Raw genomic sequence first — 12824 nt, forward strand, 5'->3', positions numbered from 1 at the left:
TCAAATTCATATTCAAACACTGGGGTCTGCTGCTCTGCTGCTCTGCTTTTCATCTGCCAGAGGCCTTCACAGCATCTGACCCAGCTCCATCCAGAGCCTAATTTAGAGCCTGGAGGCTGCGGACCAAGGGCGTCGGCTTCGTTTTAGCAATATGGGGCACAATGTGCATCAGCTTCTGGGCAGCAAATCACACTGACATACTGTTGGCAAACAAGGAGCCTAAATCCTCAACAATAGCACCATGACTAAGGCCAAAAAAAAAAAATCTAAATAAAGCCACATCAAATTTGAGGCCCTGGCCGAGATTGTGATAAGATAACACTGTACTTGAATCTTGGTTCAAGTTCAGCTTTGTTTAAGATGCTTCATGAGCAATAATATTGAAGGGATAACCAGACACTCAGCAGTTTGTCCCTGAAATCAAAGCCACACTTCAAAATATGCTTGTATTCAAAGCAAAAGGAAGGACAGTTCATCCTTTCTGTTTGTCTTGGAACGATAAATAAAGTTTTCATCCTTCTGTGGCCTCCACAATCTGATCTGACTCCATAATTTAGAACTGAGGACCTGAACTCTTCAAACCAAGGGTGCAGGTTTCATTTCTACACTGAGGGGGGGACACTTTCCATCAAACATGGACAGCAAATCACGCTGACATACTGTGCACAGAGGGAGCCTAAATCCTTCACTCTGTCACAAACACACACACACAAACACACACACCGGGGCCATGATCTAAAGAGCAAAAACAAGTCACTGCAGTATGATCCTCAACTGTCTGTTGAGAAGCTTGAAAAGACATTCAGGAAAAATGCAAACACATGATGCAATTTGGTGAAAATGTAGTCATAATGCAAAACCAGGAAAAAAAAGTCAGATTTCTACAGGTGCATCTGAGGTAACGTGACAATGTCTGTCATAACACGAGAGAGCTGAGGGTCGTTTCTGTGCTTCACAACTTCTTGATCTTGGCCATTGTGTTGGATCAGATCAGGAGGAACCTGAGAAATGTCTAAGAACCAGATTTCATGGAGTCAAATTGAAGAGTCGACCACCTGTTTCTTGACGTTACTGACAAAATATGAGGACAAGCCTTTATCAATGATTAATGCAACATAGCTAAGGAATTCTTACATTTTATTCATACTTATACTCCGACTTTTAAGGCAAACAGGATCCAAAGTATTACAGTCAAGAGACCAAAGGTCTAAACCATTTATAAATCTTAAAACCATAATGAGAAAAACAATACACCACTGAGTTGTGTAACACCAGACTTCTTGTGCAGTGGCACTCTGTAAAGGACACCCACAAATGACCTGGGAAAGACATTTCGGGAAATGTCGTTTGGAAATATGACCGGCAGAAATGGATGAAAGGTCCAGCTGAACAAAGGGTCCACGCTCCTGCAGATGTTTGACTCCCCAAGTACCTCAGGCATCTTACAAGTCTGAGATACTTGGCTAAATCAATCCTGGGTCTTACGAAAGCAGCCAAATCTTTCCTGGAACTGAGGTTCACCGACTGTGAAAAACTGTTTTGGAAAAACAAAACAGGGTGATACAGAAATCCTCCTTTTCATCGGTTTCCTTAATGGTTTGTTTTTCATTACTTTCAGGAACGGGGGGGGGGGGGATCTTATGATCTTCATGAGCATCAAACCTTTATACCAATACGAAAGTTCCACATCTGTTATTTTCAAAAATGTGTATGTGGTTTTGTTTGTTTTCCAAAAACAAAACCCGACACCTGATGGTCTGCTCCGATCCAGAGGTGATCTGTCTCTTGCTGATTGATTTTGAATTTATAATCCCATGGGTTTCTTGTGTTTGTTCTTGGGCAATTTGGGTTTTCTCTGCTTCTTTTCTGAGTCTTTGTTTGTCTTACTGGCTTTAATCTCTGCTTCCCAATGTTTTTTCACTAATGTGTACAGCCTCATGGTGGCCTGTGCATCTTGGACCTGGAGAAGAGCGGAAGGAAGAGGATAAGAGATCCATTTAGCAACAATGTTCTGTATTTCTCATCGTTATCTGAAGGACCATGATCATGCTACTTTATGTTACCGTAATTGAAAGGTGAATTGAACTGTGTTGAACACCATAAGTGAGAATTGTGTTTGATGTGTTGAGCACTTACGGATGAATGTTCACCCTGCTGCACCTTCACATTGAGTATTTCTCTACAGAGGACTCTCAGAGCGGGTCGACCACTCTGGAAGAAAAGATTGAAAAAAAAAGATTGGTCAAGGACATGGAGCTGGATTCATGGGGTTCTGAGCAGTCACATTCATGAAGTTTGTAAACTCATGTGTCATATTATTACCTTGACAGCCTTCTTAAAGGGTTTGTACTTCTGAGTGTCACGGATTTTCTTTTTTGGATGATCCAAGAGTAAAATCTGAAACAGGACGAGACTTGCTTACAACTCTGACATTTATTTTGAAAAATACAGCATTAGTTGTCTTTGCAAATATTACATCCAGCCTACCTTTAAGTCATTGTGGATGGCGTGTCCAACCACTATTCTGCCCTGCAGGATCTCAGCTACCTCTCTCTGCACAGTCTTAACATTCTCTCCTGCATCGAGGCAAACATGGACAATAAATTATCTTACAACAGTAAATGGAGAAGTTTCCCATACCCTTGCTTATTGCTTATTACAATGACTTTTGTGACTCACCATCTTTGATATCCTCTGGCCGGATGCCACTGACGGCTGTCCTGTAGTCTGTCACCTTCTCTGTAGGTTTAACGTATTTGTCATAGATGCATTTCCCAAACTGGTTCACGAGAGACACGCGCGCCAAGATGCTGTCTTCTCCGTCCGGACCCACTCCCACCATCTCACAATCAATGGCCACAGCTCTGGTGAGACTGACGTTGGCGAACGGCGACAGAGGTGATAAAAGAAGAGAGTCATCATGATGTGAACCAATCTGAGGAGTTAAAGCTGGGAAGAAACCCTCTCTATGCTTTTAGTTACATCTGTTTAAATAATTTTTTATTCACGTCTGTTGTGTTTTGCATGATTTATTTTAACTGTTAATAATTTCCCATAGCATGTTTTGGTGTTTTAGACATCAATAAGTTTTACTGTGGAGGGAGACTTGTACTGCCCAGCACTGTTATAAATAAAAGTATAACCATCAGCAAACAAGATTATTTGCACTTTTCTTTAAGTATTAGGCTGACTTTTCCCAGTGAAAGCCTCTGTTTCAGATGTACCAAACCTTTTGGCAATATTAGATTTAGGTTGCTTTGTTTTGGTTTTTTTTTGCATCAGTGTGATGACGTTCCTTGGTTTGATTATAATTTATTTCATGGACTGGACTGGTCTAGTTATCTTATCCATAATCTGTTTTTTTATTTGTCTTCCCAGCAAACACACTACAATGTCACAATATATAATGATATCACAATATTGCAAGTACAGATTTTACTGCTTATTCCCAGGGTGGCACAACACACACTCTCATATGTAGTCATCATATCACTGACATAAAGCTTGTAAGGTGACTTGTATATGGTTAGACAATAAGTTCATATTAATGGTCATGAACAAGACATGGAACCACTGAGGAAACATTAACCTAATATTTGGAATTAATGTGAAAACTGCAAGAGGAAATTTCAGTTTGGTTCTTAAAAGCAGCATCCTTATTTGGAGAAAACTGCAGCCAAAGTGGAGCCATGGCTGCATTCAGCTCATACTGGATGCATCAGTTGATGATTAAATGTTCCCACTGCAAAGATGCTGTCTGTTTATGTCTGCAACGAGTTGTGTGAATTCACATTCATTGTGAATGAAAGGATTCTGATTCCTACGAGACCTGAATGTTTCTGGGGTTTATTGACAGTGTGTCAACATGTCCTACCTTGTTGCATTCATATTTTGAAGCAAATCTGTGAGGTCATTACTCACCCCTCGAAGGCTTTCTCCTTGACCAGGACGCTCTCTGCATCGTTGCTCTTCTTAATTCCCTGCTTCTTCCTCATGATGTCTGCTGCCTCTGCTCCTATCGTCGCCTCGATGTCGTCAGGGTCTACGTCATCAAACCAGAGGTCGTCTCTACAAGAGTAAAGAACAGGATTAAATAAGCAGCCAAACATTTTCTCCACCCAATGACAGCAGATGGGTTAGTGCCGTATACTCACTCTGAGGGTTTCGTCTCCTCAGGCACAGACTTTTGTTTCTTGGCTGCTTGTTCGCTGTTTGACTTCCCACTGGTGCTTTTCCTTTTCGGAGCCGTAGACTGTCCGGTCTGTGAATCAGCCGGGACTTTCGATTTCCCACAAGCATCCTTGGGGACGGCACTGACAGACACGGTCGTTGTCTTCGCTTTTTTCCCAGCGCTTTTCTGCCTGGGATCTGTATCGTTCTTGGGAATATTTTTTGAAATATTTTCTTTGGTCTCCTTTTTTGGCAGGACACCATTCTGATTTTCTGGCAGCTTGGGCTTCTCTGGCTGACTGGCTTTCAACATCTGTGGAAGACACGCAAAATGGTGCACATTCATCAGAAAAAATCTAGAGTGATAAAACAACTCATAAATCATTATATTTACTTCTTACTCACACAGAGACACAACTCTTACCTCTTGTAATATTTTCCAGTTGGCAGAGTACTGTTGGGCATCTTTTGGAGGATTTGCACCTTTTGGGGGATTTGCACCTTTTGGAGGATGTGCAGCTTTAGGAGGATGTGCTTTACCTTGGTTATTAGGAGGTGGGCGCTTTTTCTTCGTATCAAACCAGAATTTCTTTTTCTTTTTCACGGTGTTGTTCTTAACAGATGTGGACTGCTGCGTTTTCGCTGGAGCACCTTTCTTCTTTGCGCTCACCTTCGACATTATAGCCACTTTTGGTGAAATATTTTCTTATTATTTTGTGTATTTTATCCTCGCAGTGTGTGAAGTCTGTTTACCGTTCTGAGCCACGCTGGTCACCGCTGCGTCACTAGTTTGACAGACAACCGTTTAAAAAGTAACGCTCGACGCTGTCTCACCATGAAATGCTTCCCCACAGATAAATCACCGTGTGGCGGCACCGACCAGGAGGAATTTATCCGATATTTTCTCAAACTACTGGTAAATGTGCTCTGCAGTTTCCTTCCAGTGCTAGAAATGCTCTAAAAACCATGCTGGACTGTGTATTTCCGGGGGTGTGCAACATCTAAATGTGGCCGGGTCGCAACATAAGCGCCTCTGGCGATTTACAAACAAACACAGCTGAACAATACAACAGCTACGGTGGTTTTTTTAAAGCCCATATTCATTCATAATTTTTCAATGTATGTTAGCACCATTAAATAGCGATATGGTGTCGTTTATTTTTTGTTTTTTACTCAAAATGCGGAACACCGTCTATGGCGACTGTTTCACATCGTTCCGATTATGACGGGGGACAATGTGTAGGGAAGGTAATTGATCGACGATCATTTTAGTCAACGATGGTGTGGATGTTTGACAGGTGGTTTCTGTCAGAAATTGTTTTGTAAAGAGAGAGAATCCTGGATTTAGGTAAATATGTCGATTGGCAAATGTTTTAGTTTAGGTTTTATTGAGTATCTTTACATACGTACTGTCGTTTCGAGGACACCCAACTATGCAAGTCCCAGTTTTAGTTTAGTTCGTTATACTAAAATATGTGGTAACGTTTTAACTGGAGGTGATTGAGAAAAATATATGAAATGTTGAATGGCTAAAACTGAAGTTGTGTATTGTCCCTTTCTGTTGTTGTAGCTTCAGATCATGGTGGTAAACTCTCCCTCTCCTCTGCCTGAGAGAGCAATTTATGGCTTTGTTCTTTATCTTGGTTCCCAGTTTGGCTTCTGTGAGTATAATAATGTTTCTGGTTTCCTGGGTCATGTTGTGGGTATATTTTTTTTGTATTGCCGATGAAATAAAATAACTCACACACATAGTACATAGAGGGCTGGGATTCTCCCTCTGGCAATAGAAGTTGGTCGGTTTAACTCAGTACCTGAGGATGAAAGACTATGCACATTATGTAATTTAAATGTAATTGAGGATGAACTGCATTTTGTGTTTCATTGTCCGTTATATGACGAAGCCAGGCAGTTTTTGTTTCAGAAAATGCAAAATGTGAAACCGGAGTTGTTTTGGGTTGATGATGAGGTAAAGTTGGAATGGTTCTTCAGAAAAGAAGTCTTTACTATAGCTACTTTCATGAAAAATGCCTGGTCAAAAAGAAGAGGTGAATTATTTATGTGAACTCCATGTGGTTTCTGTTTTTGTTTTTGTTTGTTTTTGTTTGGTTTTGCTCTGATTATTTTGTTTGGTGTCTGGATGTGATGATATTGTGTCTTGTAAGCCCTTATAGGCTGGGCGCCTTAATTGGTGCACGACACGTTAATAAATATAAATTCATTCAATTCATTCATAGTAGACTAGGCTATATTCACATTATTTGCTGCAGGTATAGCCTAATCATTTATTATTATATACAGTATAGTGAAATCCATGCTTATGTTTTGTAACTAGATATTGAAACAAAATCAACCCTGGCTGCAATGTGACTTGTAACCTGTTTTCTTTTCTCCGCAGGTCTGTATTGCCTGTGGGCTTTCATACCAGAGGAGTGGCTTCATTCAATAGGACTCACTTATTGGCCTCAGAAGTAATTAAAAACCTTCCAAACCAGAAATAAGTTACAGTATTCAGTAACCCCTCTTTACAGTAAAACATGCCTTAGGACACACATGCACCGCACTGGGTTTTATGATCCATTCACTGAAACATTGTGTCTTGTGTAGATATTGGGCTCTTGCCGTGCCGATCTATCTGCTGGTGGCTTTAACACTAATTGCGCTGATGCTGTTTGGAGTGAACATGAACAACACGGCACCACTCGACTCTGTGCACAACATCACAGGTGAGGATGTTTCCTATGATAACTCAAAGTCAAAGTCAACTTTATTTGTCTCCCGTGGGAGAAATTTGGTTTGGATAAAGAGCTGTGCTGCTGGTACAATCATTACAAACATAACAACACATAACATAAAAACATCATCATAAAGTGCAGTGTGCCATTGAAGCAGACATCAGTTAAAAAGTACACACGTACAAACAAAGTGCAGATACATTCATACACAACTGTTATCATGCCCTCCCCCTAGCTGCTCATTAAAGGTCCCATATTATGAAAAACAGTTTTTTTCTGGTCTCTACATACATAAACTGATCCTCCCTGAGCCTACCAACTCCTAGAATGAGGAAAGCAAACGGGTCCTGCATCGACTCTGCAGCCCACTGACTGGTAAAACGGCGCTCCAACAGGCTGTTCAGACTCAGCTCCTGTGGTGATGTCACGACAGGAGTGAGGCCGGCCCCTCAGCGCGAGAACACTCCTACCACGTCTATTTCTATGGCTGCAGGGCACAGCAAGAAACTCCTGAGCTAAATTGATGAAATACCGACCAATTTTAAGTCATAAAGTGGTAATAATCTTTGCCTTGTACAGTAACCATGTTACTTAAAGGTGCAGGCACAGAAACAGCTTGTTCTCAGTAGAGCTCATTTGAGCGACTTTTAGACAGCCGACATTCAGGACCACGGATCAGTTTGGGGCAATACATTTCAAATACAGTTTAGTTGGATGTCTGACAGCTGAGTGAAATTGAGTAAAAAGAGTATAATATGGGATCTTTAATTAGCCTTATGGATGTCGGTACAAGTGAATGTTTGAGGCGGTTGTGCCTGCACAGAGGGACCCTGTACCTGACCCTGTAGTACATACTGTAGTAAAGTGCGTGCATGCTGTCTGATATGGTAGAATGAGCCTGCCTGATGGTGGCCAGCTCAAACTGATCTTGAGGAGTGGCAGGTACATTGGAACCCATAGTTTTGCCAGCTGTCTTCACCAGACTGAGTATTTGAGATTTGGATTTGACAGTGAGGTTTCCGAACCAGGAAGTAATACCGTAACTAAGGATGGATTCAATGGCTGCACAGTAGGAGCTAGACATTATAATACTGCTGACACCAAACAGGTGTAGCTGCTGAGAAAATGGAGAACTGTGACCCATCCTTTAGATGACAAGGCAACTGTGTTCAGAAATTCAGATTTAGTGAGATCTGCATCATAATAGCCACTAATATTGACAACACTGTAGGGTTCAACTCCAACACATCTTTCTCTCTCTGTGTCTCTGTAACATCCGGCATGCTTCCACCCCTGAATGTCTCCTTTGTGTCACAGATGTATACGCTCAAGGCCAGAGGACAGATGGCTACCGCGAGGGGGGGATACCCAGGCTGAAGGATGTCTCCATTAGTGAGGTCAACAGAATGTTCTACTTGTCTCCCGAAAGATAAGAAACAGGAACTGATTTTGGCTGGAGGTGGAACAGAGGTGAAGCTGCGGAGGATTTATTGTAGTGTCACTGTTTACTCACTGTGTCAAAATGAAGGGTTGTGTGCGGGAAGGGAAGGGAAATGCAACATGGGGTAAAGGTGAACTTAATTAGTTTATTTACACTTCTGTATTGAGATAAATTATTGTGTGCGTGTGTGTTAATGCTAATGTGATTTACCCCAATATCACAGTTGTCAGAGTCAATGTATGATTTATTTTCAATAAATTACATTTTTTAATATATATTTGGTTTTGTAATGACTTCACATTTGATATGAGTATTATCATTACTTCAAATAATAAAGCTATAATATCTTTCATAAATTTTACCAATTTCCACAAGTGCAAGGCTCTTATGTCGAGGTCAAAAAGGGAAAGGGGTTGGTTAAAGCAGAAGTGAGTGATCCGGTGGTTTTCGCTAATGCTGCGTTCCAGGCAGGCTTTTGAAATCATAAATTACAGCTTCAAGTCACAACTTACGACTTTGTAGCGTTCCAGGCAACCCACTCGTGCTGAACAATGAGAGAGAGAGAGAAAAGGAAAGATTTAAGAAATAAAGCACACCATCAGTGTTTTAGGACAGCCTTTAGAACTTGTTCATTTAACAAAAGATGTGTCTGGGATGGATTAAAATGAATGAAACCTCGAGTTTAAGTAGAGAAAACAAAATGGATTGGCTTTAAAGTCATTACGGGTTAGGTATGGCAAAGGAATGTGGTTGGGTTAGGGTTAGCTAGCAGCAACATGACATTGTGACATGATGGACTGTAAGGTCAAGAGGGGGCTGATGTTGTAAAAGTAACCTACGTCAGTCAACCCAAAGGGGAAGCTGTGTAATGCTGTGGTAGAGTTGAAGGAGGTAACACAGAGTTCACCTGATCCAGTAGATAATGCACCTAAGTGAGGTGTTTGATAATCCAACCACAATGTAGAGATTAAATCTATGAACTCAGCGGGGGTTTTGATGTATTTTGCACTGTGGTTTCACCAGGTACTCCTCAGTGAAATGACATCAGATTATAGGTGGTTTGTTCTTTTTTTTCTCCTCTTTCTTTTTTTAATCCCTGTCCACTAGGTGGCGATACCGCATATGATCTGCCTGCACCAAAACACAACAACCAGAAGAAGACCGTGCTTCCATGGCACTCGCCATGTTTTCTCATGTGTTGTTATCATCCTAGTGTGTTATTCTTGCAGTTAAACTCGGCCACAGTTGTCGGTGTGTTTATTTAACTTAACAGCATGGCCTTCTCTCTGCCGGTGTGGCTGGCGGTGCAGGAGGAACTGCTGGGACGCGACGCTGCAGATGTGGCTGCTCGGAGCTGCTTCGACGACTACGGCGATGAAGAACTGTTCCAGATGTTCCACCTCACCAGACCCTGCATCCACTTCATCGCTGACGCCGTACGCGTCCGCATGAAGGCGGAGGTCAGGGAGAAACACGAGCTGCCGGTGGATGCGATGGTCATGGTGGCGCTCAGCTATTACGCGCACGGCGTCGCGTCCACGATGGTGCTGCAGAGACTCAACCTGAGCGAGATGGACTACGCCGTGGTGGTCATCAGCACGGTGTCCGAGGTGGTGGCGGAGATGTGCGACCAGTTCATCTCCTTCCCGCTGAGACAGGACTGCAGAGCCAACGTAGCCGCCAAGATCGAGGGGCTGTGCGGGATCCCCCGGGTGCTGGGCATCCTGGCCCCGGCCCACTTCAGGATCAGGGCTTCCCCCTACGAGAAGAACACCTTCAGGTCCTTCGTCAACACCCTGGGCTACACGTCGGCCGTCAGCCAGATCATATGCGACTCCGACGGGAACATACTGAGTGTTGAGCACTGCTGTGTGGGCAGCACCAAGGAGCAGGAGATGTGGGAGACGTCGTGGAAAGGGAGGGAGATGGAGAATGACTTGCACGGAGCATATTGGGTTATTGGTAAGAGGAAGGGGAAGGGAGGGGAGGGGAGGGGAGTGGGTTATCATCGGTTATCATATGCAAAAAAAAAATGAGAGGAAGTCTATGACACTTGACCAGAGGCAACATGTGTTTGTGCTGAATTTCTATCTATGCAAACCCCATGAATATACACACACACACATCCTTGTAATGCTATCTTTGTGAGGACACTCATTGACATAATGTACCTATTCTCTAGCCCCTTACTCTAACCTTCCTTAACCATCCAAAACAAATGCCTAACCTTAACCATTACTCTTAACCTAACTTAAACCTAATATAACCTAAAGTCTTAAAGGGATAGTCCACCCAAAATTCAAATTTCACTCATTATCTACTCACCCTCATGTCGACTAAGAGCTGTGAGAATTTTCAGAGTCCTCCGTTCCTGTGCAGCAGTATTTGTCCATATAATGGTTGTCAATGGATACCAACTTTCTTCGTCCAAAAAGACACACCAAAAAACATCCAAATACCTCCACACAGCTCGTCTGTAATGTCCCTCTTGTATTGAAGCCCCGACATAAGAAATTGTTCAGAAAAAATCTAAATAAGTCTATATTTTAAGCTTGTTTGTAGCGGAAGCTCCCAGTGTCTCAGTTCACTGCTCTGCCTGTGTCGGCGGAACAATTTCTCATGTCAGGGCTTCAATACAAGAGGGACATTACAGACGAGCAGTATGGAGGTATTTGGATGTTTTTTGGTGTGTCTTTTTGGACGAAGAAAGTTGGTATCCATTGACAACCATTATATGGACAAATACTGCTGCGCGGACCCCCCCCCCCCCCCCCCCCCCCGTAACTCAGAGAAGGCACGGAGGACTCTGAAAATTCTCACAGCTCTTAGTTGACATGAGGGTGAGTAGATAATGAGTGAAATTTGAATTTTGGGTGAACTATCCCTTTAACGCTCAAACAGCCCTTGGAAAAAGTGAGGACCGGCCAAAATGTCCTCACTTCCCAGAAATGTCCTCACTGGTTAAAAACTCTTTCTGGTCCTCACAACGTAGTATGTACAAGAACACACACACACACACACAGGTTACTCCAGTAACTAATAAATACAAAACATCTATCACACATTAAACGTGCATACATAAATTCCACTTAGTACTAGCCTCTTTCCGGACCTTTCAGTCATATGTCAGTCTTCCTCGGCAGACTGAACTTGCTGAGAGGGACGTGGTTAAAATTTCACAAAAAACAAATATGTGTATAGTTTATTATTGTTATATTATTAAAAAAAAAAAAAAGTCAAACTTCATTTTCCAAAATCAAGAACAAACTTTTGACATGTTCTGAAAAACATCACATTGTGTTATGCAACGTCAATACTCATAATAATACCACAATCCTTCCTCTGTTTACTTGCATTGGTGCAACAGTTGAAATTATTATTTTTTAAATCAGTTTTGAACTTTAGTAAACTCATAAAAACGTGTTTCTGGTGTCCTCTACTCTTAATTTAAGATGATAAATGTCTATTTGAATTCATTTTCAGAGGCAGTAGTTTTTTCTCAGGAAATGATGCACATCCTTTACTGTCTATTTCGGCCGAAACTGTGACACTTCAGTTTGGTCAAAGTGGAGTTGCTGTTTCTGTCAGACTACACTGCAGGGCCAGTTCATACCCCTCACACTCCATACTGCAACTTATCATTCATCATCATTTTAATGTTTCTGCCTCTGTGGTGTTGAATTAACTGCATTGTCTTGTGTCTCTCTTTAAGGTGGGAAAGGTTACAGCTTAAGCAAGCATGTGTTGACTCCTGTGTCCTCACCCGCAAATGAAAAGGAGATCCGCTTCAATGAGGCCCACACAAAGATCCACAATGTCATGCGGACGACGCTCGGCTCCATGAAGAGGCGTTTCAGGTGTCTTATGCAACTGGGTTTTGCGCAGGAAACGGCTCTGAACAAAAAGTCGAACATTATCAAGGCGTGCAGCGTTTTGCACAACATCGCAAAGAAGTTTTCAGTCCCTGCCCCGCCTGTTGCGGGCAAAATTGAGCCCCTGCACCCAGGAAAGCAGCACGCAGCGCCTGTTGATGTCAACGCAGAGGCCTTGAAAGCCAGGCAGAAACTCATCGACGCTCACTTCACCTCAGTCAGCGGTGGCCAGAAACCCACAGGGTAACAACAACAATGCAAAGAGCGTGTGAGCCGAGTGGGTGTGTGGTCTGCTCTAGAAAGCAAAGAGGATCGTTCACAAACTGACACATGAAGAAACACTGAAACTAAAACCCAGACTACAGCGCAGGATTTTTTTTCATGGTTTGACGCCAGCTGCTTCTCTTTTCCTGTGCAGTTTTGACACTAACATGTAAATGTGACAGCACACTTTTTTTTCTTTTCTTTTCTTTTTCTTTTTTTACCACATGTGCAGAGCTGGTAAAAAAAAAACCTTCAGGTATTTTTGTTAACAGAAAATATTTTATTTCTTATACAAACATAATAATTCTTTTCTACGTATATATTTCTTCTTAATAAATGTCATTT

At 42.2% G+C, this 12824-nt stretch overlaps 3 protein-coding genes across 3 annotated transcripts; 2 read left to right on the top strand and 1 right to left on the bottom strand.

The window, feature by feature from the left end:
• Positions 1 to 1054: 1054 nt before the first annotated feature.
• On the bottom strand, positions 1055 to 5143 carry rexo4 (REX4 homolog, 3'-5' exonuclease). Its single transcript, XM_083994746.1, has 8 exons — positions 4595 to 5143; positions 4155 to 4483; positions 3922 to 4068; positions 2680 to 2873; positions 2488 to 2576; positions 2323 to 2397; positions 2137 to 2211; positions 1055 to 1960 (listed from the first exon to the last, which is right to left on the bottom strand). Exons 1-8 carry the CDS (start codon positions 4847 to 4849, stop codon positions 1805 to 1807), a joined length of 1320 nt encoding a protein of 439 aa, XP_083850872.1. The 5' UTR covers positions 4850 to 5143; the 3' UTR covers positions 1055 to 1804.
• Positions 5144 to 5403: 260 nt separating this feature from the next.
• Positions 5404 to 8509, top strand: pigp (phosphatidylinositol glycan anchor biosynthesis, class P). The gene is made up of 5 exons (XM_083993847.1): positions 5404 to 5518; positions 5741 to 5831; positions 6566 to 6638; positions 6775 to 6893; positions 8220 to 8509. The coding sequence occupies exons 2-5, from the start codon at positions 5750 to 5752 to the stop codon at positions 8333 to 8335; spliced, it is 390 nt and encodes a 129-aa protein (XP_083849973.1). The 5' UTR covers positions 5404 to 5518; positions 5741 to 5749; the 3' UTR covers positions 8336 to 8509.
• Positions 8510 to 9525: 1016 nt separating this feature from the next.
• On the top strand, positions 9526 to 12719 carry LOC311002465 (putative nuclease HARBI1). Its single transcript, XM_083993849.1, has 2 exons — positions 9526 to 10305; positions 12056 to 12719. Exons 1-2 carry the CDS (start codon positions 9618 to 9620, stop codon positions 12460 to 12462), a joined length of 1095 nt encoding a protein of 364 aa, XP_083849975.1. The 5' UTR covers positions 9526 to 9617; the 3' UTR covers positions 12463 to 12719.
• Positions 12720 to 12824: the final 105 nt, after the last annotated feature.

Source organism: Trachurus trachurus (assembly GCF_905171665.1).
Source record: "Trachurus trachurus genome assembly, chromosome: 19".
Lineage (NCBI taxonomy): Eukaryota > Metazoa > Chordata > Actinopteri > Carangiformes > Carangidae > Trachurus > Trachurus trachurus.